This window comes from Heptranchias perlo, chromosome 7 (genome assembly GCF_035084215.1).
Source record: "Heptranchias perlo isolate sHepPer1 chromosome 7, sHepPer1.hap1, whole genome shotgun sequence".
Classification (NCBI taxonomy): Eukaryota; Metazoa; Chordata; class Chondrichthyes; order Hexanchiformes; family Hexanchidae; genus Heptranchias; species Heptranchias perlo.
This window is the reverse complement of record NC_090331.1, coordinates 62,471,325-62,498,433: the sequence shown is the minus strand read 5'-3', so window position 1 is coordinate 62,498,433 and position 27,109 is coordinate 62,471,325. Positions and strand designations below refer to the sequence as shown.

Sequence of the window (27,109 nt, the reverse complement as noted above, 5' to 3'; positions counted from 1 at the left end):
TCCTCCAGGGGAGTGAGGACATGTAAACGTTCCCGTCCTCCCTCAGGTCCCTCCTGCTGCTGGCTGTTATGCACCACCTTCTCCTGCAAGACAGAGGACAGTGTGTCAGTGAGTGTCCTGCAAGGTGTGTGGGTGATGTGCCTGTCGTGGTCGAATAGCTGCCAGTTTGTGTGACCTGTGAGTAGTGGTTGTGTGGCCTGCAAGCGTGGTACTATGTGTTGATGAGAGCAGCATGCCGAATGCAGCATTGCATATGGATGGGCAGTGTTTGTTGGTGGGTGGGTGACGGGTAGTGTGATGCGTGGAGGAGTGGTGCAGTTGGTAGGATGTGTCATTTGACACTTGCATTCACTCGTGTCAGATCATTGAACTTCTTTCGGCACTGCACCCACGTGCATGGTGTAATGCGCTTGGCGTTGACTTCCTGCGCCACAGCCTGCCAGTGCCTGTGGAGCTGCAGACTGGAGGGTCTCTGGCCACCCTGCGGGTACATGTTGGCCCTTCTTTCATCCACGCCTTCCACCAGAGCATCATTAGAGAAGCATGGAGCCCTCTCTCGTGCTGGTCCTACTATCCTCATGGCCATCTTTCCCTTCTCCAAGTAAGCTGTGTACCTGCCATTTGAAATGTGCACCTGCACCTTTAAGAGGTGCAGGCTGCTGGTGACGTGCGCTGTGCACGCCCCGTTTCCAACTTCCTCATTCTTCGTGCAGCCTCTCAGCAGTGCGGGTAGCATTGGCTGCATGGAGATATCATGGTAAGTAGCAGGCAGCACGAAGTTCATGTGTTGCCTGCGTAGGGGCCATCGGGCGCGGGGTACTAGCACATCACGCCACCCCTGCCTGAAAATGGCCCTTATCGAATTTTTCCCCTTCTTAAAGGTTGAGAGAAATAGATGGTGTAGATACAAGTACTGTATTTAACGTCAATATCCATGAAAGAAAAGTGAATTGAATTACATTGGCTCAGTACCAGCTTGGCTCAGTTAGTTATACTCTTGCACTTGTATCAGAAGGTTGTGGATTCAATGATGGGCTTGAATACATAATCTAGATTGGCACTTTACTGCAGTACTTACTGCATTGTCAGAAATGTCATCTTTTGGATAAGACATTAAAGGTCCTGTTTGCCTGTTTAGGTGAGTGCAAAAGACCACATGGCACTATTTGAAGAGCAGGTATCCTGATCAACATTGGTCCCTCAACCAACACCTTTGAAAAACTGATCTGCTGGTCATTCATTCATTTGCTACTCTGTCTGCCACATTTGCCTACATAACAACAGTGACTGTGCTTCAAAAATAATCCATCAGTCATTAAGTGTTTTGGGGCATCCTGAGGACGCAAAAGAAGCTATTTAAACACAAATTATTTCTTCATTCAAAGTGTTTCTCTTTCTGCCTTAGAATATTAAATATTTAGTTAGTAAAACATTTTGGCTCAATACATTCCTTTTTTGTTACTGTTTTTACAAGGTGTTTGGCAAACTTTTTTTTTGCACAGTGAATCAGATGACCTTTCCATCATCATCATAATATAGTGTGCGCATTACACATTGATATATATTGACATAATTTGACAAGACTCTGTTAATTTTCATTCTTTTTAAAACTTTTGTATGTGCAAATGTATATAATTGCACAGATCTAGTGGACTCAAGTATAAATTTACAAAATTTTAAATTAGACCTAGAAATAATTTTTTCTACAAAGCAGTAGGCATATGGAATAGGCTTGGAGCAATAGCAAATAATGTTGTGTTAAGTACCACATTTGAAAGAGATCTGGATACATAGCTGGTTAGAAAATGAATTAGAGTGTTTGAAGGGTAAGTACAGATGGAGGTGATTATTGGTCTGTGGAGTAGAATGGTTCCTTAGCCACAATGAATTTGCCAAGTAAGGCAATCAGTCTATAATGTAAAAAGTCAGGCAAGATAGATATTCTGGAGTTTTACTTAGTTTACCTTCAGAATGCTGGGAGAAATTTGATCAGAAAGTTTCCTCAAGAGATAAGAGTTAGATAGAGTCCCTGATAGAGCAGATTATACAAGGCCTGTGGAATGAACAGACTGAATGGCTTTTCCTCATTACATACTTGTACATTCTTACTTTCAAGCATATTAATACAGCCTGAAACCAACTGAGCGATGTACTTAACATTAATTCTTTCTAGTAATGTTTTATCAGTTTAGTGTGCTGAATTTGTTTGATTTTATTGAATGAATTCTAAGGTTCAGAATCTCCTACTGATTTATTTTAGTTACTACCGAAGAAGATTCAAGATTTTGGGGATCATGATGTGTTCTTATTTTGACCGTGTAGGATACTGAAGAATAAAGTCACTCTAGGTAGATTGATCCAAGGTATAAAATTGAAGCTTGTAGCCTTTCAAGGAAAGAAATTGTGATGTTTATCCTTTTATATTGAGAACATTTTGTCCGATATTAAAAACATAGCCCTAGTAATTTGTTGGCGGTGCACCTGTTTTTCAGGCGCAAAACGGGCACCGAAGAGTCCAATGTGGTGAGCAGCATGCAGGCTCATTCTGCGCCAGAAGTGCACCGCCCACCATATTGGATTGGACTGCTGCATTGGTGTCCAGAATGCATGCTGGAGGTGACTGAGGCTCTCTATTATCTGAATGGTGATAGATTTGGAAAAGGGGAAGTGCAACGAGACCTGGGTGTCCTTGTACACCAGTCACTGAAAGCGAGCATTCAGGTGCAGCAAGCAGTTCGGAAGGCGAATGGTATGTTGGCCTTCATTGCAAGAAGATTTGAGTACAGGAGCAGGGATGTCTTACTGCAGTTATACAGGGCCTTGGTGAGACCACATCTGGAGTATTGTGTGCAGTTTTGGTCTCCTTATCTGAGGAAGGATGTCCTTGCCATGGAGGGAGTGCAACAAAGGTTTACCAGACTGATTCCTGGGATGGCAGGACTGACGTATGAGGAGAGATTGGGTCGACTAGGCCTATATTCACTAGAGTTTAGAAGAATGAGAGGTGATCTCATCAAAACATATAAAATTCTAACAGGACTAGACAGACTAGATGCAGGGAGGCTGTTCCCGAGGGCTGGGGAGTCCAGACCAGGGGTGACAGTCTCAGGATACGGGGTATGCCATTTAGAACTGAGATGAGAAGAAATTTCTACACTCAGAGGGTGGTGAACCTATGGAATTCTCTACCACAGGAGGCAGTGGAGGCCAAGTCATTAGATGTATTCAAGAAGGAGATAGATATATTTCTTAATGCTAAAGGGATCAAGGGATATGGGGAAAAAGCTGGAACAGGGAACTGAGTTAGACGATCAGCCATGATCATTTTGAATGGCGGAGCGAGCCCGAAGGGCCGAATGGCCTACTCTTGCTCCTATTTTCCATGTTTCTATGCCAGGAAGAACAGCTACATTTCTTCCCAATGGACAGAACAAAGCAGGGTGAAAGAGCACTAGTCTTCACCCGTATTGTAGGTGTCCTCAGGATGCAAGGCGCCATAGACTGTACCCATATTGCCTTGCGTGCTCCCTATCACCAGCCTGGAACCTTTGTGAATAGAAAGGGATTCCACTCCCTCAATGTCCAGCTCATTTGTGACAATGACCAGCGCATCATGCAGGGCTGTGAACATAAGAAATAGGAGCAGGAGTAGGCCATATGGCCCCTCGAGCCTGCTCTGCCATTCAATAAGATCATGTCTGATCTTCAACCTCAATTCAACTTTCCTGCCCAATCCCCATATCCCTTGATTCCGTTAGAGTCCAAAAATCTATCTATATTAGCCTTGAACATAGTCAACGACTCAGCATCCACAGCCCTCTTGGGCAGTCAATTCCAAAGATTCACAGCCCTCTGTATGAAGAAAATCCTCCACATCTCAGTCTTGAATGGCTGACCCTTTATCCTGAGACTATGCCCTCTAGTTCTAGACTCTCCAGCCATGGGAAACAACCTCTCAGCATCCTCCTCACCCTCCTAAGCTGAGCTCCTCACAGCTTACTTTCCCCCCTAGCTTTGAATTGTAGCAAACTTGGATACATTATACTTGGTCCCTTACAAACATTAACATAAATTGTACTCAAGCACTGATCCTTGCAGTACTCCACTTGTTACAGCCTGCCAACCTGAAAATGACCTGTTTATCTCTACTCTCTGTTTTCTGTCCGTTAACCAATCTTCTATCCATGCTAATATATTACCCCTAACCCCATGAGCCCTTATCTTGTGTAACAACCGTTTGTGAGCACCTTATCGAATGCCTTTTGAAAATCCAAATATACTACATCCACTGGTTCCCCTTTATCTACTCTCCTAGTTACATCCTCAAAAAACTCTAATAGATTTGTCAATCACGATTTCCCTTTCATAAAACCATGTTGACTCTGTCTAATCATATTATGATTTTCAAAGTGCCCTGTTACCACTTCCTTAACAATGGATTCCAGCATTTTCCCGACGATTGACGTCAGGCTAACTGGTCTGTAGCTCCCTGTTCTCTCTCTCCCTCCTTTCTTGAATAGCGGGGTTACATTTGCTACCTTCCAGTCCACTGGGACTGTTCTAGAATCTAGGGAATATTGGAAGGTCATAACCAATGCATCCACTACCTCTGCAGCCACCTCTTTTAGAACCCACAGAATCTATAGCAGGCTTTCTGGCAGTATGCGTGATTCCATCATCATGCGTGAATCCTCTATGCTGCCTTTATTCCAACCAGGCTGGCAGGTCACAGTCTGGCTATTGGGTGACAAGGGCTATCCTCTTCCGATGTGCCTCATGACCCCTGTCAGGAACCCGGCACAGCTGCAGAGGTTGCCTTCAACGAGGGCCATGCTGCCACCAGAAACGCCATCGAACAGACAGTCTGTGTCTTCAAGCAACCCTTCTGCTTCCTGGACTGTTCAGGAGGAGCTATGCAGTACAGAACTGACCGTGTATACAGATTTGGGGTCGTCTGCTGCACGCTGCATAACTTCGCCATCATGAGGGACCAGCCCTTACCACCTGAGTAGCAATAGGTGCAGCGGGAGAAGAAGCATGAAGAGCAGCCTGAAGTGGAGGAAGAACATGATCAGCATCGAACTCCAGTGTCCCCAGCTGACAAAGCTCTCAGAAAGCAGCTCATCGAGGAGCGTGACACATCAACCATCCCTCCCAACTGCAATGCACCAACAGTATGGCAATCCTTATCGGCACTGTCCTCACTACCACCAGATGAGCAGAAATTTCCTCCAATTAAATATTGGGAAGACCGAAGCCACCGACTCCATCCCTCTCCCTGGCCACAGTCTGAGGCTGAACCAGACCGTCTGCAACCTTGGCATCCTGTTTGACCCTGAGCTGAGCTTCCGATCCCATATCCTCTCCATTACCAAGACTGCCTACTTCCACCTCTGTAACTTTGCTTGTCTCCACCCCTGCCTCAGCTCATCTGCTGCTGAAACCCTCATCCATGCCTTTGTTACCTCTATACTCAACTATTCCAATGCTCTCCTGTCCAGCCTCCCAACTTGCACCCTCCATGAACTTGAGCTCATCCAAAACTTTCTGTAACCTCCTCTAGCCCTACAACTCTCCGAGATCTCTGCACTCCTCCAATTCTGGCCTTTTGCGCATCCCCGATTTTCATCGCTCCACCATTGGAAGCCATGCCTTCAGCTGCCTAGGCCTTAAACTCTGGAATCCCCTCCCTAAACCTCTCCACCCCTCTCTCCTTCTTTAAGACACTCCTTAAAATCTACCTCTTTGACCAAGGTTTTGGTCACCTGTCCTAATATCTCTTTATGTGGCTCGGTGTCAAATTTTGTCTGATAATGCTCCTGTGAAGCGCCTTGGACGTTTACTTTAAAGGTGCTATATAAATGCAAGTTTTTGTTGTTAAAGAGTTTTGCGCAGGTGACTGCACAAAATGGCATTGCTTGTAATGGATTGGTACTTCAACATGTCGACAGCAGTGGTAGGTCAGCACCAGAATAGAAGATGAACTTTATAGTGAATATCTTTGACCATATAATCAGTAAGTTACATTTTAAGTAGCATAAACCAAAATTTGAACTGTATGTCAAGAGATGGTCAACTTACCCCAGTACCAGGCAGTCCTGGGGGACCAGGGGGGCCTGGGTCACCATTTCTTCCAGGAGGACCAGGTGGACCCTAAGAGAAAACAATACATGAACATTTACCATCAAAGATTCAAAAGTGAAATTCAGCCCATAATGCTAAGATGAAAGTTTTCTCTTTGCAAATTATAAGAGTATAATGTGAAGTGCCTTGGGATGTTTTACTATGTTAAAGGTGCAATATAAATGCAAGTTGTTGTTGTTGAGTACCACATGAAATGATTTGAACAGTCACAGCTCAATTCCTAGTGGGATGGGTTCATAGCATTGGTTTAATGCAAGCATTTTCTTTTGATAGAACATTTCCTTTTTTTAACCACTATATCATGTGAATTTCTTAGGAAAATGTGGAAACTTTACTTGTGCATAGTTAGAATCTGCACTTATACAGCAAGAAGGTGGGTTTGAAAAGATTTACACTCGTTCCTCTACTAAGCCTCGTGTGTGGGTATTGGTTAGTTTTACAGAGTACATTTTGTTATAAAAATGTTTGATGTATTTAAAATATCTGTAAGAAAAATACAATGTTAGCCATAACAGCTCTTGAAGAGGATTTGAGGTATTTTGGAAAGAATTTTATTCTTATAAAGACATTGTTGTACACAAACACTAGGTTGTTAAATTACCACAGTGATAATATTGTTTGATAGTTCAGAGCTACAGGGATGGTACTAACAACGACTAGAAGTTATTTAGGCATTGTATTAGGATACAGCTACATGCATGAAAATATCCTTTTAGACTTGCTGCTACACAATAAGAAATGAACTGGGGGTAGCAATGCATGGCTCTTTTCACTTTTATCAGTGTAAACTATTACAAATTAAGAAGTGAAGAAAATCAAAAACTGTTCAATTATTTTGAATCAAAAGGTTTACACTTACTGGGTCCCCCTTAGGTCCATTGGCCACATTACCATTCTGTAAAGAAATAAATATACTTTTCAGTAACAACCAATACATTGCAAAAACAATTACAAAATAATTTAGGATATTTTGCGAGAAAATAACTTGGGTCTTATTATTAAATATATTTTAAGCTATACCGTATTATAATTTAATATTTGGCTGCAAATTTTTTATATGTCCCTACATCCTAAATATGATGGATTGATGGATAGATACCTTGTTAAAAAATAATATAAACTGGATATTTAATGGGGCAAAAGGATATTGCTGGGTGGTCTTTTTAATTTTATGATGGATAAATTATAGCAGAGTGCTCTGTGTACTAGAAATTTACAGAAATATAAAAATGCAAAAAATAGGTAAATTCAAATTAATTGTTGCAATCAGGAAAATGAGTCTAGGAAATATTGGATTGTTAGTCAAGGTTACAGGACATAATCTCACTCAAACGTCTGGACACCTTAACTGTCATATTGAGGTGTCCAAAAGTGTGTTAGTGAGGTACCCATAAGGTACAAAGTATACTTTGATTACAAATATTCCTGGATTCTGGACTGAGCACGAACATCTGCCACAGCTCATGAAGGAAATCATATGCGTTGGGGTCTAGAGCATTCATTACTAGGTAAAGGATCCATGGTGCCTTGACAAATAGACCTCTGGTCCATGAGAGAAGGGTGTCTGACATGTAATGGGACATTTTTAGGTAGAGGGAGAGTTTTATTTCCTGTAACATAGTTTATGCTAGATTCCAAGGTGTGCCTTTTTAGGGTTAAAAGTACAGAAATTAAAAGTTAAACATATTTGCATTGATAATTTGGGGGATAAAAGACAGAAATGATCCGAGTATTGGGTTGATATAATTCCAAAGATAAAGATCTTACCCTAAGCATCAAAAGTGAAATACAGATAATGCAATATCCATGTAACGAGAATCACTTGTACTTTTATGCATGTGCACTACTCTTTATTGAAAAGACAAATTTACTTTAATTTGATTTGGCCAAATGTATTCTTATGGTACCTTGTAGATTATTTCTTCCAAATAAAACTAAAAAGGACAAATTTGTGGAGTCTTACAATCCACTCCTGCTCCCATATTGCATTATCTGCCTTGGTATTTGAAAGTGAGGATTGAGTTAGTTTGGTGTGGTTCAAGCAAACCTCACTGAACTAAGCTGATTGTTCATTTCAAGTAACAGTTTTAAAATTATAAAACTGCAAAAAAAAACAAGATACATTGAAGAAAAGGGATTAGAATACTTGACAATACAATAAGACAACAAAGGGGGTGGAATTGCAGTGTGGATTCTCCCGTTCATCTGCCATAACTTTGGAAGAAGAGCCTCAGAAACCCCGGAAAATCAGCAAAAGCCTCACAAAGCCATGTTATGCCATTTCCCCAGGGTTTCTACAGCTCTTCCGCTGAATACGGTGGATGAGCAAGAAAGCCTCCATGGAAATTCATCTCCTAAAGCTCAGTTGTCTCAAATAATAATGTGCTTTCCTGAACTGTTAAAAATATTTCAGTTGACATTAAATCTTTATTGCTGCCGATCTAACATTTTCTAACAGGGCTGCATGAGGTTTACAAATAAAAAGTAAAGTTAAATTCAGGCAGCAATATTTCAATCAATTATTTCATTCATTGGTCATGTGTGTAGCTAAAAGATCACGATTTAGAAATTCGTGCAGGGGTGGGCGCAGGGATCGATCCCTGTGCCTGAATGATGAGGCCCAAGGTGCCTCCGATATTGGGCCTTGGCTCTTATTTACATATAGCCGCTGAGCTGCCGAGAGCAACAGGTAGCTTACCGACGAAGCACAATTGAAGATCGGGCTGCTGCTGGTGTTGCAGCTAACCTCAGGTAAGTGAGGAAGGGGGCAACCAGGTTGGGAGTAGAGATGGCTGGGGGCGGTTGGGGGGGTGGGGGTGGGCGGAGGTAGTGGTGGCCCCCAGTCTTACAATCCACTCCTGCTCCTCCTGGCTCCACATTCAGGTGAGTTTTTTTTTTAACTTTACCTTGCTGTGGCCTGTTAAGCTGCATGTAGGCCTGCTTTTCCTGAGTGCAGACGGCTGGCTGCTGGCTGCCTCAGAGCAAACCAATCTTGTAGTGGGGGCTTCAAACAGGCATTGGGCCCTTTATTTGCGTATGTGAAGGGGCTAACGTCTGTTTCAGACGTGGGCACTGCACGTGATTTTTTGGCCTTTACCACTTATGAGCATTTGCTTCCTGTCCATCATATTGGAGGCTTAGGAGGCTGTTTGCGCCCAATAAACAGGTGCTACACGGCCAAATTTCTAGGCCCAAATTACTGTGTATATTAATATGAAACACTATTTACTTATTCTAAAACAGTGAATTACATTAATATCCTATCCTTGGAGTCAAAATCAAATGGCAACTAATAAAATTGAAAATAAAGTAATGCAAAGATTCTTACAGGGGACTGTGTTGGAAGAACTCTTGGACAGATAGGACAGCATTCTTCAAAGGGAATCTCAGCATCAGGGCAGTCAACTTGATCACAGATTATATCATCACAGAGGATGTTTCCATCATCACATACACAGATCGTGCAGGGATCCGGTTTCCAAACATCACTGTCATTATATTCTGTCCCATCCCGAAAACATTTGATAGCTATAAACGAAACATACGGAAGCATTAAAATCAGAACCTTACAGGAAGATTAGACTGAGGTAATCATATATCTTCCAGAATCAGAGGATGTAGATCTAAAATTATTGCATGAAAAGAGGTAAAAGTTATTGTACAGATAAATCTGTGTGAGAGTGAAAATATCCAAGACTATTATTTAATCAATTTCTTATAACTTCATCATTTATGATAGCTGCTGCCATGTTGATTAAATATGAAAACAGCCCAGGTACATGTATACATACTGTATGTGTATATATCCATAATTATGATTCACAATAGCAGATTTGTTTGATTACAGATGATTCTAAATATGCGTAAATTGATAATGGTGAGTAATGTAATTGTGCAGATGGGTAAAATAACATTTGAGAAAAGATATCATTATGTATAGCACGTACACAGACTTAAAAATATATGGATAAGAAGTAGATTATTTATACTTAACTCTGCCGCTACAGAGAGGTAAACTATTAAAGAATACAGTTTAATTCTCTGTGCAAGCAGGATTAAATATAAATAACCTGCTAAACTGCAGAGTTATAGAGACATAATTGTAAAATATCAACTTTTGATAAAATAGACACATTTACTTATAGTACCAAAATTTGATGTATAAATTCACTTTCCAGGCACATCGAAGAGGGTATGTGACCGGAGACCCGTTTCAACAGGTCTCCATCCCCAATCCACTGCCCCAGGATTTCCAAGGCTTCCACAATTCAACGGAACAGGACCTGTGCATGAAGCAGACGCAGGTCCAGCAATAGCACTGTAATGAGGCAGGAGGGGGCATTCCTGGATTCCTGCCACATTTTCCTTTGGCTTTGCATGTAGGGTGTCCAAACGAAGGGACACCCAAAGAAACCTGGCACTGGGGTTTGCGCTTGTGGAGGTTTCAGAAGCACCCTGATTTCTGGATCCAATTGGAAAGGCAATTTTGGTACACAATTGACCCCTAGAAAGATCTTCTGGACCTTCTGGCTGCTCTTGTCCTAGGAACAGCAACCAGGAGCATAGCTGCAGGCAACTGAGGCCGCCTCCCCCACCCTGATCTCAGCACAAGCCCCTGCCAGAATATGAGCCTGAGCCTGACCTATACAAATGGCCCGGGCCAGCAAAATTGTGGGCACTCCCTCCCAACAAGCGCAGTGCACCTCCAACATGCTGCACCAGTCACACATCCAGTGGGAGAGGAAAATTGGCCCTTACAAATCCAAAGAAACTATGGGTAAGAAAGTCTTTCAGTCCAAAAAAGTGCATTCCTTAAAATACACCATTTGTGATGCACTGCAGCAAGGTTTTTCCAGTAGCATCACACAAACCTCTGACCTTCACCACCTAGAAGGATAGGGCAGTAGGTGCATAGGAACACCATCACCTCCAAGTTCCACTTCAACTCACCCACCATCCTGACTTGAACATATATCACCGTTCCTTCATCGTCACTGAGTCAAAATCCTAGAACTCATTACCCTTAACAGCAATGTTGAAGTACCTTCACCACACGGTACTGCTGTGGTTCAAGAAGAAAGGTCACCACCACCTTCTCAAGGGCAACTAGGGAAGAGCAATAAATGCCAGCTTTGCCAGCAATGTCTACATCCCAGGAATGAATTTATACGCCATATTTATGGTCCATCCTTAATTACTCTGAGAAGATGATGGTGGGCCTTCTCATTAAACCACTGCAGCCCCTGTGATGGTGGTGCTTCCACAATGGTATTAGGGAATTCTAGAATAATGACCCAGCGACAATGAAGGAGCAGCAATATACATCCAAGTTAGGACAGTGTAGGACATGGGGAAAAATTTGGAGGTGATGTTGTTCCCACAACATTTGTGCTTATGCCATCCTTGGTGGTAGAGATTGCAAGGGAGGGAGGTGCTGTCGAAGTAACCTTAGTGAGTTGGTGCAGTGCATCCTGTAGATCAAAAGTACTGCAGTCACTCTGTGGCAGTAATGGAGGGAATGGATATTAAGTCCAGTGACAGGGCACCAATCAATTGAACTGCTCTTTCCTGAATGCTTTCAAGCTTGTTAAGAATTGTGCAGCTACAACCATCCACACGAATGGTTAATATTCCATCACACTGCTGGCTTCAGCCTTGTAAATGGTGGAGAGGCTTTTAGGGGTCAACAGATGAACCACTCGTTGCAGAGTGCCCAGCCTCTGACCTAATATTAAAGTCACAGTGCTGATATGGCTGGTCCAGTTAAGCTTCTGGTCAATGGGTGATGCCCCAAGATGTTATAGGTGGGGATACTCAGTGATTGTGGTACCATTGAAGGTCATGGGGAGATGACTGTGTTTTCCTTTGTTCATAATGGTCATTACCTGGCAGTGAGGTGGCACAAATGTTATCTGCCACTTGTCAGCCCAAGTCTGGATGTTATCCAGGTCCTATTGTAGGTTGCATGGACTGCCTCATTCTCAGATGAGTTATGAATGGAGTTGAACATTGTGGAATCAACAAACAGCCCCACTCCTGACTGTAGAGAAAATCATCAACTTCATTGGAAGGAAAATTGGGTGGACGTGTACAGGCAGCTGATCTGCATGACCTGTTTTACACCCCCACTGAAGTTGAATTTCACCTCCATTGTATCAATTCAAGGACATAATCTCTGTGAATGAAGCTTGTTCTTAAGAATCAACTTGGCTGAGTGAGTCGTACTCTTGCCTCCAAGTCAAAAGATTGTGCATTCAAGCTCCACTCCAGGATCTGAGCACATAATATAGGTTGACATTCCGGTGCTGTACTAGGGGAATGCTGCATTGTCAAGGGTGCCATCTTTCAAATTAAATATTAAACTAATGCTCTGTCAGCCTGCTTAGGTCGACTTAAAAGATTCTGTGACACTATTTGAAGGAGAGCAGGGGGTTCTCCAAGTGTCCTGACCAACATTCCTCCCTCCAGCAACACCTTCAAAATTACCTGATCCTGTATTCATTTGCTGTTTGTGGGACCTTGCTGTACACAAATTGGCTGCTGCATTTGCCAACATATCAACAGTGACTGCACTTCAAAAGTGATCCATTGGTCATAAAATAAATCACTTTGAGATATCCTGAGTACATGAAAGATGCTATATAAATGCAAGTTTTAAAAAAAAAACTGCTTATGTTTCATGACCAAATTAAAAGAGCCAACCCCAAGCTAAAATTTAGACAGATTGCTTCATTTTTGTCACATAGTTTACATTCATTCATAGCAGTCAATCATGACTAGATACTTTCAGTGAATGGTCAATAATAACACCAAAATCAATTTACTTTTCCAGTGGAGAACCACTGTCCAGAATGTATAGGATCGCCTGGCAGGCTTCCTCCAATTGCTTTCCCATATTGCAAGCTATAGTTCATGCCCGGTTAACCCTTGAATGCCAACATGGAATGTATGCTGACTCACTGGATGCCCTCCATGACCGATGGGCACCATATGGACTTTTTGTTTTGATGTCCCCCAACCTTACCCTTCTGATTTAATTTGTCAAATCATTATTTTAAAAATATGGTTTAGGTGGCCCAACCCTCTTGGAATGTGAATGGTTTTGCTCTTTTAAGGGGAGGCACTTGATTGTGTTCTTATGCATCTAGGCTTGCCTGGCTCCACAATTTCCACTGGCTTTCTAACATTTGATCCATCTATAATGGTGGGGTTGGGCTGTGACCAATCCTACCGTCCTACCAGCCCAACTAAAATAGGAGCCATCTATTGTCCTCTGGTTACATTTATCACCTAAACTGTTTACTTTCGGTTACCCAGTGTGATGATGCCCATATCAGAGGACCTCCTCGGGCTCTACACCGAAATTTGATAACATTTCAAACTATAGTTTGTTTCCAAATGACTCTTATGCACTGACAGGTCATTCCACTGTCTCACTGGAAGCCTTCTGTGACTGGTGGGACATGCAGGAATATTTTGCTTCATTTCCCCTGATTTTTGCAGTTTTGATTTTATGTTATTTGAATTACTTTTGTTTAAGTTGGAGTAAGCCACTCCTCCCTGCAATTTTAGTGGTGTCTCCCCTTTAAGGGCAGGCACCAGGTGTAGACTGGAAGGGTTGGGATTAGCCACATTCCACAATTCCACTAGCCTAACACAAAATAGGACCCATTTATTTTGGCAAGCAGGTCAGAAGATCTCCTCAAGGGTCTCCTCCTGGGCCTAGCTAAATCTAGCATTCACCTGTCCAGGATGTGAAAGATCACCAGCGCACAATGCTGCTTGACTAGGTTTCTTGCTGTAGGTCACATCTAGGTGATTCTTAAACAGTGCCTATCACCTAACTGGATGCCTTCCATGACCAGAGGGTACTGCAGGTTTTGTATTATTTGTTCAGATTTTACATTTATAAATCAATTCTTCTTATTTCTAATTTAGTGTTGAAATAATTATTTGGTTGGGAGTGTCCCTTTCCTGACCTATCAGCAGCTTTCTTCCTATAGGACGAGGTACCGTTGATGGATTCTCACAACATATTGGTTCATTTAAAAATAGTAGCCATCCATTATGTACATATGTTTCACATTTCTTGCACCACTGTGCATGACCTTTGTTTAGGCGGATTAAAATCTAATTATCATTCCCCAGCTATGCATTTAACAAATACTTCTGAATTCTATCAATTTCCCACGCATGTGTAATGTGATGTAACCAACACATTTCCAAGTACTTCACTGCAGGTATCCTTCTCTATATATAAATATAAGCAGCAGAACAGATCCCTGTGAAACTCCATTAATTATCAGTTACATACAAACACTTTCGGTTCTTCATGTGTTGACATGCACATTTCTCTGATACAGCGACTGCAAAAATATTGAAACAATAGCTCAAGTGCAGATTTGTGGTCATTACAGTCGATAAAGAAAATACTCATTTTAAGGTAGACAAGTGTTTTTCAAACTTTTCTGTCCAGGGCATTCCAAGATCCCCTCCAAATATTGACATGTTCCTGGAGGTTCCATCTTTTGATTATTTTTAGCAGCAGCTTATAAAATTACGGAGAGTAAGAAGTCATTTCAACAGGCAGCAAAGTGAAATCTTTCTGCAAATGTTGTTTTCAAATTACTAGGGACTGTCATATTGGTAATAAAACAAGAATCAGTATAAGCACACAAACGTAAGAGGGTTAATATTTAGCTTTGTCATCGAGATACCTAGGATACTACTGTGATTGAAAGTGTAGAAAAAATGATGAGGCAAATCAATAAATAATGGTTTACTGATGTTATGCTATAGTTTTAAAAGTCTTTGATAGCAGGAGGCAGGGAGGACTGAGCAAGGGAAGAAGCTCCACTGTTTTGAGGCCGTGGAGTGAATGGGTTAGAACAGGAGATCGCATGACGGGACTCGATTTCAACAGTGAGGAAGAAGATCAACTAAGACAACACTTTTGGAGCTTTGGAGGAAAAAGACTGGAAATCTCAGCACATTAATGACCATAGCAGTATTGATAAAATGAATAATTCTAACCTTTTCAAAGTCCATCTCAGTTTGCAGCATGACTGATTTGACAAGTTTGGATCTAGCCAGTTGGAGCATTACACAATCAACATGCATTCAAACAACAGATGTGTTTACATGTAACATTTGCCCTATCATGGCCTCTGCTCAACCCACTCAAACTCCTGAGGGAGGCAACCAATCAGAAGTTTAAAACCTAAATGAACATAAACATCTCTGAAATTTCTCCCAGGCATTTCTTGCCCTTCCAACTACCCCCTCGCCCCACTCCTCCGCCCCCGCCCCCTGGGGTAATCAAGCAATACTCCAAAATACCTTTTTTCAATAAAGTCTTACAACCCACACAAAGAGCTCCTAGCAATCGTTAACCTCGCTCCCTCCTCCTTCCAGAGAATTCAAGCAAAACAGAATTTTTATTTTAATTACAACCCCACAGAGCTCTGAGCAGACACATGCCACAGATTCTATCAGTGGATAAATCATCCCACACTATAGAACATTTGAACATAGCTTTTTATTCTAAGAACCTTCAAACTAGTTCTGAAGAATTGAACTTATATAGGTGAAATTCAACTTCAATGGGGTTGCAAGATGGGTAGTAGTGGATCTGCCGCTCATTATACACCCAACTGATTTTCCTTTTCACTGACTTTAAAAATTTTAAACTTTAATTTTTCATCTAAAAAGCATTGCATATTCTAAGTGGCAGGAAAAAAAATCTATATTTCACTAATATCACCATAACCAAATCTCCGACCTCACTTTACATGTTCAGAATTGGCTTGTTGTTGGTTTAGATAGTATCCAATTGTTTTTTTTGTATGGTACATTTGAAACTTTCTTCATGTACTTGAAAATGGGGTGAAAATGCGAAGCTAAATCATGCCTAGAGGTTGTCTAGAGGTTTGGGGCTGAATAACCAATTACGGCAATTTTTTTCAAGCCAATTTCCAACCTGTTTGGCCAACCTTCAGGGCTTTCCAACAACTTTCAGAGGAACTCGGTCTGAACCAGCACTCCTTATCATGCAACAATAACAACAACTTGCATTTATTTAGCGTCTTTAACATAGTAAAACATTCCAAGACGCTTCATAGGAGCATGATCAGACAAAATTTGACACCGAGCCACATAAAGTGATGTCAGGTTAGGTGACCAAAAGCTTGGTCAAAGAGGTAGGTTTTAAGTAGCAACTCAAAGGAAGAGAGAGAGGTAAAGAGGTGGAGAGGTTTAAGGAACGAATTCCAGAGTTTAGGGACTAGGCAGCTAACGGGTCAGCCACCAATGGTGGGGCAATGAAAATTGGGGATGCACAAGAGGCCAGAATTGGAGAAACACAGAGATCTCAGAGAGTTGTAGAGCTGGAGGAGGTTGTAGAGATAGGGAGGGGCGAGGCTACGGAGGGATTTGAACACAAGGAGGATAATTTTAAATTTGAGGCGTTGGTAGACCGGGAGCCAATGTAGGTCAGAGAACACAGGGATGATGGGTGAACAGAACTTGGTGCGAATTAGGATACAAGCAGCAGAGTTTTAGATGAGCAGAAGTTACGGAGGATGGAAGGTGGGAGGCCGGCCAGGAGAGCACTGGAATAGTCGAGTCTGGAGGTAACAAAAGCATGGATGAGGGTTACAGCAGCAGATGGGCTGAGGCAGGGGTGAGGACACCTCGAATTTGAAATTTTCATCCTAATATCTCCTTCTCTGGCTTGGTGTTAAGTGCCTTAAGATGTTTTCAATGTTAAAGGCACTATATAAATGCAAGTTGTTGTTGTACATGAAAATACAGCATCATGTCACATGCACATGTAAAATTTTTGTAACAAAAAGTGACATACAGTTGTTCTGTCTGTTCTTCACAACTCCACCCCCAAAATTGCCAACTTCTTTTTCTCCTGAAGACAATTGCCAGGATTTCCCTCTTCACGGCAGAGTTTCACCCACCCTTCCAGATCCGCCCCAACCACAACCTATTTTCTGGGTTTCAGTTACATCCCATATCCAAGGCGGACTCCTGCTGCCAAGAGTGCGCTTGTCAGTGCAAGGGCAGAAAATCCCAAGGCTACTGCTGCAGCACCAGAGGAATTGGCAATGGACTTTAAAGGAAGAGTTCTGATGACTGCATCAAGGCTCGCACTGAAGGCCTCGACCAAGACTGAAGCTTTCAGCAATTAAGTGCTGGGCCCGACTTGGAAGGTTATGAAAGAAAGAAAGAACTAAAGAACTTGCATTTATATAGCGCCTTTCATGACCTCAGGCTTTACAGCCAATGAAATACTTTTGAAGTGTAGTCACTCTTGTAATGTAGGAAATGTGGCAGACAATGTGTGCACAGCAAGGGCCCACATACAACAATGTGATAATGACCAGATAATCTGTTTCAGTGATGTTGGTTGAGGGATAAATATTGGCCAGGACGCCGGGGAGAATTCCCCTGCTCTTCTTCAAAATAGTGCCATGGGATCTTTATTGTCTCCCTGAGAGGGCAGACGGGGCCTCGGTTTAATATCTCATCTGAAAGACGGCAGCTCTGATAGTACAGTGCTCCCTCAGTACTGCACTGGGGTGTCAGCCTAGATTATGTGCTCAAGTCTTTGGAGTGGGACTTGAACCCACGACCTTCTGACAGAGAGATGAGTGTGCTGCCCACAGAGCTGTGGCTGATGCCTGATGCGGTTAGAAGGCCCTCTACTTTCACAAGGAAACCTGGAGCCTTTACTGCCACTTCCTGGGACATACAGCCTTCCATGTGGTGGGCCTGGGATGGAGTGATGAGCAGGAATGAAATCCTCCAGGGACCCAGTCCTCCCTGTCAATGATATGCATGGGCAGAGAAGGAGCAATCAGCGGTGGACCATTGGGGGCAGAGGGAGGGAAATCCCATTTGGGGTGGTGAAGCAGCGGGAGGCCTCACCGCCCAAATTTTCCATCATTCTCCATCATAATCCTGCCTAATTTCAGGAGGGATCATGGAGGAGAATTCCCCCTGATGTGTCTTTAATACATTGATTACATTGAGCGGATATTGTTAACGAATCCCATCATTTACACTGATAACTAAATTACAGTGTTGAAGATCATTATAAATCACTAAAAGTTATTTGCCTCTTTTGTTAAACTTTTTTTTAAAGTGTTAGTTATTTTATTAAAGAAAGGCTAATGTACTTTATAATATTCAGATTAATTATGGCATCGGAAACAAACACACATTATTTCCCCATAGACAATTTAGATTTTCAAAATAAAATCTGATGGTGAATATTGGCACAAGTATGGTTGTATATATGTACAAATGCTAGTATAAATGGAAATAAACATCTCTTGTGGCAATGTGATGAGGATAGCTGTGGCTCAGTGGTAGCACTCTTGCCTCTGAGTCATGAGTATTCTAAATTGGATAGCCAGGTGGTGAACGATAGAATACTGGAGTCAAGTCTTCAGTCGCTTCCAAGCTTTTATTCACAGAGCTCCAAATTACACCCACCCCACACCCTAGATAAGGTCTCTCATAAATGGATACAAGAGAGTTCCCAATTGATACACATCACCTGAATACAATTAACACTAATTGATATAAATCACATGGATACAATTAACAATAAGAACATAAGATTTAGGAGAAGGAGTAGGTCATATGATCTTTCGAGCCTGCTCTGCCATTCAATAAGATCATGGCTGATCGTCTACCTCAACTCCACTTTCCCGCCCTTTCCCCTTGATTCCCTTAGTGTCCAGATGTCCATCGATCTCAGTCTTGAATATGCTCAATGACTGAGCATCCACAGCCTTCTGGAATAGAGAATTCCAAAGATTCACAACCCTCTGAGTGAAGAAATTTTTCCTCATTTTGTCCTAAATAGTCGACTCCTTATCTTGAATCTATGACTCCTAAGAATTTTATACGTTTCAATGGGATCACCTCTCATTCTTCTAAACTCCAATGAATATAGGCCCATTCTACTCAATCTCGTCTCATAGGACAGCTCTTTTATCCCAGGAATCCATCTAATGACCTTTGTTGCACATACATCCTTCCTTAGGTGAGGAGACCAAAACTGTCCACAGTACTCCAGGTGTGGTTTCACCAGAGCCCCATATAATTGCAGCAAGATCTCCTTACTCTTATACTCCAACCCCCTTGCAATATAGGCTAACATACCATCTGCCTTCCTAATTGCTTGATGTACCTGCATGTTAACTTTCTGTGATTCATGTACAAGGACACCCAAATCCCTCTGACTACCAGCATTTCTTAGCCTCTCACCTTTTAAAAAATATTCTGCTTTTTAATTCTTCCTACCAAAGTGGATAATTTCACATTTCCCCTCATTATACTCAATCTGCCACCTTCTCGTCCACTCACCTAACCTGCCTATATCCCTTTGGAGCCTCTTTGAATCCTCCTCACAGCTTACTTTTCCACCTAGCTTTGTAATGTCAGCAAACTTGAATACATTACACTCGGTCCCCTCATCTAAGTCATTGATATAGATTGTAAACCACTGAGGCCCAAGCACTGATCCTTCCGGCACCCCACTGGTTACAGCCTGCCAACCCGAAAATGACCCGTTTGTTCCTACTCTCTGTTTTCTGTCCATTAACCAATCCTCAATCCACGCTAATATATTACCCCCAATCCCATGAGCCCTGATCTTGTGTAACAACCTCTTGTGTGGCACCTTATCGAATGCCTTTTGAAAATCCAAATATACTGCATCCACTGGTTCCACCTTATCTACCTGCTAGTTACACCCTCAAAAAACTCTAATAGATTTGTCAAACACAATTTATCTTTCATAAAACCATGTCAAAAGCTTGTGGGTTCAAGTATCTTTCCAGAGACTTGAGCACATAATCTAGGCTAACACTTCAGTGCAGTACTGAGGGTGTTGCACTGTTGGAGGTGCTGTCTTTCGGGTGAGACATTAAATCGAGGCTCTGTCTGCTCTCTCAGGTGGATGTAAAAGATCCCACAGCACTATTCAAAGAAGAGCAGAGGTGTTCTCCCAATCTCCTAGCCAACATTTATCCCTCAACCAATACCTAAAACAAATGATCTGGTCATTTATTTCATTGCTGTTTGTCGGAGCTTTCTATGTGCAAATTGGCACCGTGTTTCCTACATTACAACAACTTCAAAAGTACTTCACTAGCTGTAAAGCTTTGGAACATCCTAAGGTTGTGGTAGGCATTATATAAATGCAAGTCTCTCTTTCTTCTATGGGACAAATTTTGTATGCAACTATAATAATCTGTTTCATTTCTGGGTGTTATTTCTGTCCCTCTACAATAAATGGCCCACCATATAAATCAACATTTAAATTACAATGAAATAATTAGGTGAATTCCATTCCATCAAAATTGAGACCTACATATATATATATATATATATATATTATATGTATAACTTATATATAACATATATTAGGATTAAAAGATAAGATTAAAACTGCATTAATTCATTTTGAGGTTTGTATGAATCCTCAGTATTCACAGAGAACATCAAATTTAGACTATCATTTGTTTCTTCTGCATGAATGATCTCATTATAGAAGTGAAATCCTCCTGGGCAATTGAGTTATAGGAGTTGAAGCATTTTTTTAAATCAATTATTATACCACATTTAAATTATTTTTAAAAAATAAATCTAGCATGTCCCCAATAGCTCAGTTTCTTCAAGTCAATGTGAAAGTGAACCATTCAGATCAGGTCTTTGGTCACATTTCTGATCTGTGCTGTTACTATCGAATCTGCTTCCACCACCCTTTCAGGCAGTGCATTCCAGATCATAACAACTCACTGCGTAAAAAAAATTCTCCTCATCTCCCCTCTCGATAGTACAGAATCTATTGATATAAAAGTTTTGAAAGTGCGTGTCACATTTCAGACATCACACTCTAGATGTCACACTTTGTATAAAATACCAATAAATCTTAACAAAACAATCCCAGCTTGGGTCAATTGTAGCACACTTGCCTTTGAGTCAGAAGATTGTGGATTTGAAGCCCCACTTCATTACTTGAGCACATAATCTAAGCTGCAATTTAAGTGCAGTACTCAGAAATTTCAGAGAGTGCTGCAATGTCAGAAGTGCCATCTTTTGGATGAAATGTTAAACCAAGTCCCTGTACGCATGTTTAGCTGGATATAAAAAATCCCATGGCACTTATTTAAAGAAAAGTCTCCCAGTGTCCTGAGTAACATTCAACCCTCAACCTATACGACAAACACAGGTTAAATGGTCTGCTGCATTTGCTTACAAAACAACAGTAACTACATTTCAAAAGTGGTTCATTGCCTTTGAAGTGCTTGCTGACATCCCGGGATGCTTTATAAATGCAAGTTCTTTCTTTTAAAAAGTGAAAGAAACTCTATTGCCTGCTGTTTTTTTCTACCCTTTGAGATAACAGAACAGTCAAACAGCTGCCAATCTAGAAAAATTTCCAAATACGTACTTGACCTTAGGACCTATTGACCACACTTTTCCACCTGAGGGGCAGTGTTCCACTGACAGGTCAGGTCAGCAGGTAAACATTACAACCATGCTCCCAATCCCATCAGCAACACAACAAGAAAGCAGCTACTATCTAAAATGTTGCTCTTAATAGGAAAATGTTATAATTATTTTATTGCAATGAAAGCACTGAAGAGATCTCCTCATTTATTTCAATTATTTACTCACAACATCCTCTGCTCAGTATTTATAATCATGTTATGAAGACATTCAATTTGTAACTTTGCATTTTCCTATTTTGCAAAAGGTAACATTTTGCCTTTTTCCTACTTGTCTCCTGACTTCATCATAGTCAAGTTTTCCAATAAAAGTAGTCCCAGATATAGAAGTATCAACCCCCCTAATTAATTATAGAACAATACTTTGAATAATGTATCCCACTTGTGGCCATTTTTACTACTTGATGTGATTACCATTGAGCAACCAAATGGAAAGAAAAGAATGAAAGCATATGCATTTATATAGCGCCTTTCATGTCCTCAGGACACCCCAAAGCACTTCATAGCCAACAAAGTACTTTTGAAGTGTAGTCACTGTTATAATGTAGGCAAATTCAGCAGCCAATTTGCGCACAACAAAGTCTCATGGACAATGAGAGAGATGACTATATAATCTGTTTGGTAATGCTGGTTGAGGGATAAATGTTGGCTAGGGCACCGGGAGAACTCCCATACTATTCTTCAAAGACGACCATGGGATCTTTTACATCCACCTGAGAGGGCAGAGGGGCCTTTGAGAAAACAAAATGCTGACTTCAATATGTTATGAAAATGTAATGTCAATTTAATCTTAACTAAATATACATAGTGGCTTAGAAATTTTTTAGACTGTATTTAGAGCGGCGAACTGGAGCAAAGATCAAATCCTTTGTCTGAGACCGGGGGGGGATCACTAGAAATTGGTTCTTGGACCTCATCTACATATCCAGGGCCTCCACAGGGAACTTGCCTGACAGAAGAGTTCAAATTTGGGCCACCTCCCTCACCAGCAGTGGCCCTCAGGTAAGTTCAGTTAAATCCCAGAACAGGGTGGAGGGGCCAAGGACAGCAGGAAGGGGCCGATCATGGTTGGCAGGAGTACTGTGGGGCTGGCTCTAAATTAAAAGTAAAAAAAATTTTTTTTTTCATTTTCGGATATGGGTGTTTCTGGCAAGACTGGCATTTATTGCCCATCACTTGTTGCCCTGGAGATGGTGATGATGGGCCTTCTTCTAGAACTGCTGCAGCCCATATGATGAAGGTACTCCCAAGACGTTTTGTTACGTAGGGATTTCCAGGATTTTGACTCTTTTCCGCTTGGTCGGTCACACGGACGCTTGGAAAATCTGAACAGAGCAGGCCCTGCACTTGCTCTTTAGCACATTGGTCCTTCAACAGGTGTTAGAACCTTAATTAACATATGAAAGGGGCCAGACGAATGTAGCAAGCTGTCCCAATCCAAAGTTGGTCAGCGTTGCGCCCGTTTTACATCCGAAAAACAGGTGCAACACATTTCTAGCCGAGCATGTTTCCACAATGCCTTGCCTCTCTAACTAAAGGTAGCATAATATATCAAAATGGGATTAGTTGGCACAATGAGTTAGCTGGCTATTCTTCAATTTCTGAGACTTGTATTTACATCCTGCCCACAGTCTGGGACAGCAGCAGAAAACAATGAAAAGTTGATAGGATGCTGTAAAATTTTGAGTTTTTTATTATTATTTAACAGAGCTTTATATACACAGGGAATGTACTTTCTCACTACACAAACTACTTTCAAAACAAAAGTATACAATTTCACACACTGGAGCTGGGTATTGCAGCACGGGCATACTGATATCTACAGACACATGAATTTAACAGTTCAAAAGTCAATCTCATTTTTACAAGTCTGTTAACACTTCTAAAATTGTAAAAAAAATATTGATCACAATTGGTCAGGAAAATTCACATTGTTAGATCAATGTAGAAGGAATTTTATCCTGTTGATTACAAATGCCGTATTTCTAATGGGATGTATAATGCTGAAATTAACTTTGAAAAGTGGGGAATATTCAATTTCACTGAGATAAAAAAAAATCAACAAATTCGATTATCATATAGTCAGAATAAAATAAAGCAGTGCCGAAAAATGCACTCCGTTTAGTCTCTGGAAATAGTGGTAGCAGAAGCAGTCGTCACCAAATAGGGCAGGAAAAGAATGAAAGCAGAATGGGAGAAGAAAATCAAGCTATCTTGAACTAGGGGAGTTACATGAAATACCAGGCTCCAAAGGCCAAAACAATGCCTTCAGCTGCTCCAGATCATGCAGAAAGCCAGGTATTGGGCCATAGTGAAAGTGGCCAAGACTGGACAATCACCCAGACAGACCCAAAGTCAGGTTGGCTACTTCAACCACAACCTCCTTGCATTGGTTGTTGGGATTTCCAAAGGTTTAGGACTGATCTGACAATTGGAAGGGAAGAGGTGCTGTCTGTAAAGATCTGGGCAATGCAACTGAGCCCTGACAGCCAATCTGCTCTGTTAATTCCCCAAATCTAGATTTAAATAACCATAGAGTGCAGATATACTACTACCTTTGATCTATGATCCCTAGTTCTAGACTTTCCAGCCAGGGGAAACAGCCTCTCAGCACCTACCCTGTCAAGCCCTCTAAGAATTTTATACGTTTCAATGAGATCACCTCTCATTCTTTTAAACTCAGGAGAATATAGGCTCATTCTACTCAATCTCTCCTCATAGGACAACTCTCTCACCCCAGGAATCAATCTAGTGAACCCTCGTTGCATCCCCTCTAAGGCAAGTATATCTTTCCTCAGGTAAGGAGATCACAGTACTCCAGGTGTGATGTCACCAGAGCCCTATATAATTGCAACAAGACCTCCTTACTCTTGTACTCCAACCCCCTTGCAATAAAGGCTAACATATCATTTGCCTTCCTAATTGTTTGCTGAACCTGCATGATTACCTTCTGTGATTCATGTACAAGGACACCCAAATTCTTTTGCCTACCAACATTTCTTAGTCTCTCATCTTTTAAAAATATTCTGCTTTTCAATTCTTCTTACCAAAGTGGATAATTTTACATTTCTCCACATTATACTCAATTTGCCACCTTCTCGCCCACTCACTTAAGCTGTCTATATCTCTTTGCAGCCTCTATGCATCCTCCTCACAGCTTACTTTCCCACCTAGCTTTGTATCATCCGCAAACTTGGATACATTACACTCGGTCCCCTCATCTAAGTCATTGATATAGATTGTAAACCGCTGAGGCCCAAGCACTGATCCTTGCGGCACTCCACTAGTTACAGCCTGCCAACCCAAAAATGACCCGTTTATTCCTACTCTCTGTTTTTTGACCGTTAACCAATCCTCAATCCATGCTAATATATTACCCCCAATCCCATGAGCCCGAATCTTGTGTCACAACCTCTTGTGTGGCACCATATCGAATGCCTTTTGAAAATCCAAATATACTACATCCACTGGTTCCCTCTTATCTACCCTGTTAGTTACACCCTCAAAAAACTCTAATAGATTTGTCAAACACTATTTCCCTTTCATAAAACCATGTTGACTCTGTCTAATCATATTATGATTTTCTAAGTGCCCTGTTACTATGTCCTTAATAATAGATTCTGGCATTTTCCCTATTACACGCAAAGGGCGGTAGAAGTTTAGAACTCTCTTCCGCAAACAGCAGTTGATGCTAGCTCAATTGTTAATTTTAAATCTGAGATTGATAGATTTTTATTAACCAAAGGTATTAAGGGATATGGGGCTAAGGTGGGTGAATGGAGTTAGATCACAGATCATCCATGATCCCAATGAATGGCGGAACAGGCTCGAGGGGCTAAATGGCCTACTCCTGTTCCTATATTCCTATGTTCCTACTAATGATGTCAGGCTAACTGGCCTGTAGTTCCCTTTTTTCTCTCTCCCTCCTTTCTTGAATGGTGGGGTTACATTTGCTACCCTTCCAATCCATGGGGACCGTTCTGGAATCTAGGGAATTCTGGAAGATTAAAACCAATGCATCCACTATCTCTGCAGCCACCTTTTTTAAAACCCTAGGATGTAGGCCATCAAGTCCAGAGGATTTGTTGGCTTTTAGTCCCATTAATTTCTTCAGTATTTTTTCTTTACTAATCTTAATTACTTTAAGTTCCTCATTCTCAATAGATCCTTGGTTACCCATTATTTCCGATATGTTTTTGGGTCTTCTACTGTGAAGACAGATACAAAATATTTGTTTAACGTCTCTGCCATTTCCTGATTCCCCATTATAATTTCTCCTGTCACTGCCTCTAAGGGACCCACATTTACTTTTGTTTTGCTAATCTTTTCCTTTTTCTATACCAATCTGTTTTTATATTTCTTGCTAGTTCACTCTCATATTCAATTTGCTCCCTCTTTATCAATTTTTTGGTCATCCTTTGCTGATTTCTAAAACCTTCCCAATCCTTGGGTTTACTACTCTTTTTGACAACATTGTAAACCTCTTCTTTTAATTTAATATTATCCTTAGCTTCTCTAGTTAGCTGCGGTTGGATCACCTTTCCCATGGAGTTTTTATTTCTCAAGGGAATATATATTTGTTGAGAATTATGAATTATTTCTTTAAATGTTCGCCATTGCTTATCTACCATCATATCTTTTAATCTAATTTCCCAATTTACCTTATAAAAAGCATCTGAAAAATGCAGCCAGTTACATAGGAGAAGCTAAGATAGATGGATTGCATATAATAAAAACACAAATTTTAACAACACTAAATTGTAGATCCCAGTAGAAAGAATCAGTAGCTGTGTTCGCAATCCAAAAAGTGTATGGCCAGAATAAACATTTGCCAATTTGTATAACTCTGACATACAAAAAAAAAGATATTGCAGTGTTAGGCAAATTGTATTACTTTATATGGTAATAACTGCAAAAAAGTGTTTTTTTAAATGAAGTCTATAATCAAAGTTGGAATAATCAAAACATACTCATTGTTTAATCCACTTTCTTGCCAATGGTAGAAAAGTTGATTCCAACACATGCCAACATTTTGTTGAAGCAATCAGATTGAAACTCTTGTTTTGCATAGATTGATATAAATATATACATCAATGTACACATCTAACATTTCTTTCTATTTAATTAACATTTTATTTCCAAAAATGGATAATCCACACCTTACAAGTCTGTTTTTTGTTTAACTGTAAAAGGTTAAGGTTGAATTAAAGTGATTTGTTCGAGTAGTCTGACACAATCTTAACTAACCAGGAAAAGTTATTAGATCACTTAATGTAGGCCAAACATTTTCCACACTTCAAGCACTATTATCCTTCATTTAATAAGCTCAACAAACAACATTGGTCTAAATCCAGTCCATAATAAGTTTTATGTAATTGTTTAGCTCATAATAGACTAGTTCCTATTGTTAACCTTATGATGTCATCGTT

The 27,109-nt window shown here is 40.9% G+C and overlaps 1 protein-coding gene across 2 annotated transcripts in view; it reads right to left on the bottom strand.

Moving 5' to 3' along the window:
• LOC137323781 (collagen alpha-1(III) chain-like) overlaps positions 1-27,109 on the bottom strand; it is a 147,941-nt gene that overhangs the window by 108,722 nt on the left and 12,110 nt on the right. For both annotated transcript variants that reach the window (XR_010963444.1, XM_067987704.1), the window contains exons 2-4: positions 9,473-9,672; positions 7,004-7,039; positions 6,082-6,153 (exon numbers count right to left, since the gene is read on the bottom strand). Coding sequence is in view for 1 of the 2 variants with exons in the window: in XM_067987704.1 (XP_067843805.1) it covers positions 6,082-6,153; positions 7,004-7,039; positions 9,473-9,672 (308 nt within the window). In the remaining variant the exon portion in view is untranslated. The remainder of the gene's footprint in view (positions 1-6,081; positions 6,154-7,003; positions 7,040-9,472; positions 9,673-27,109) is intronic.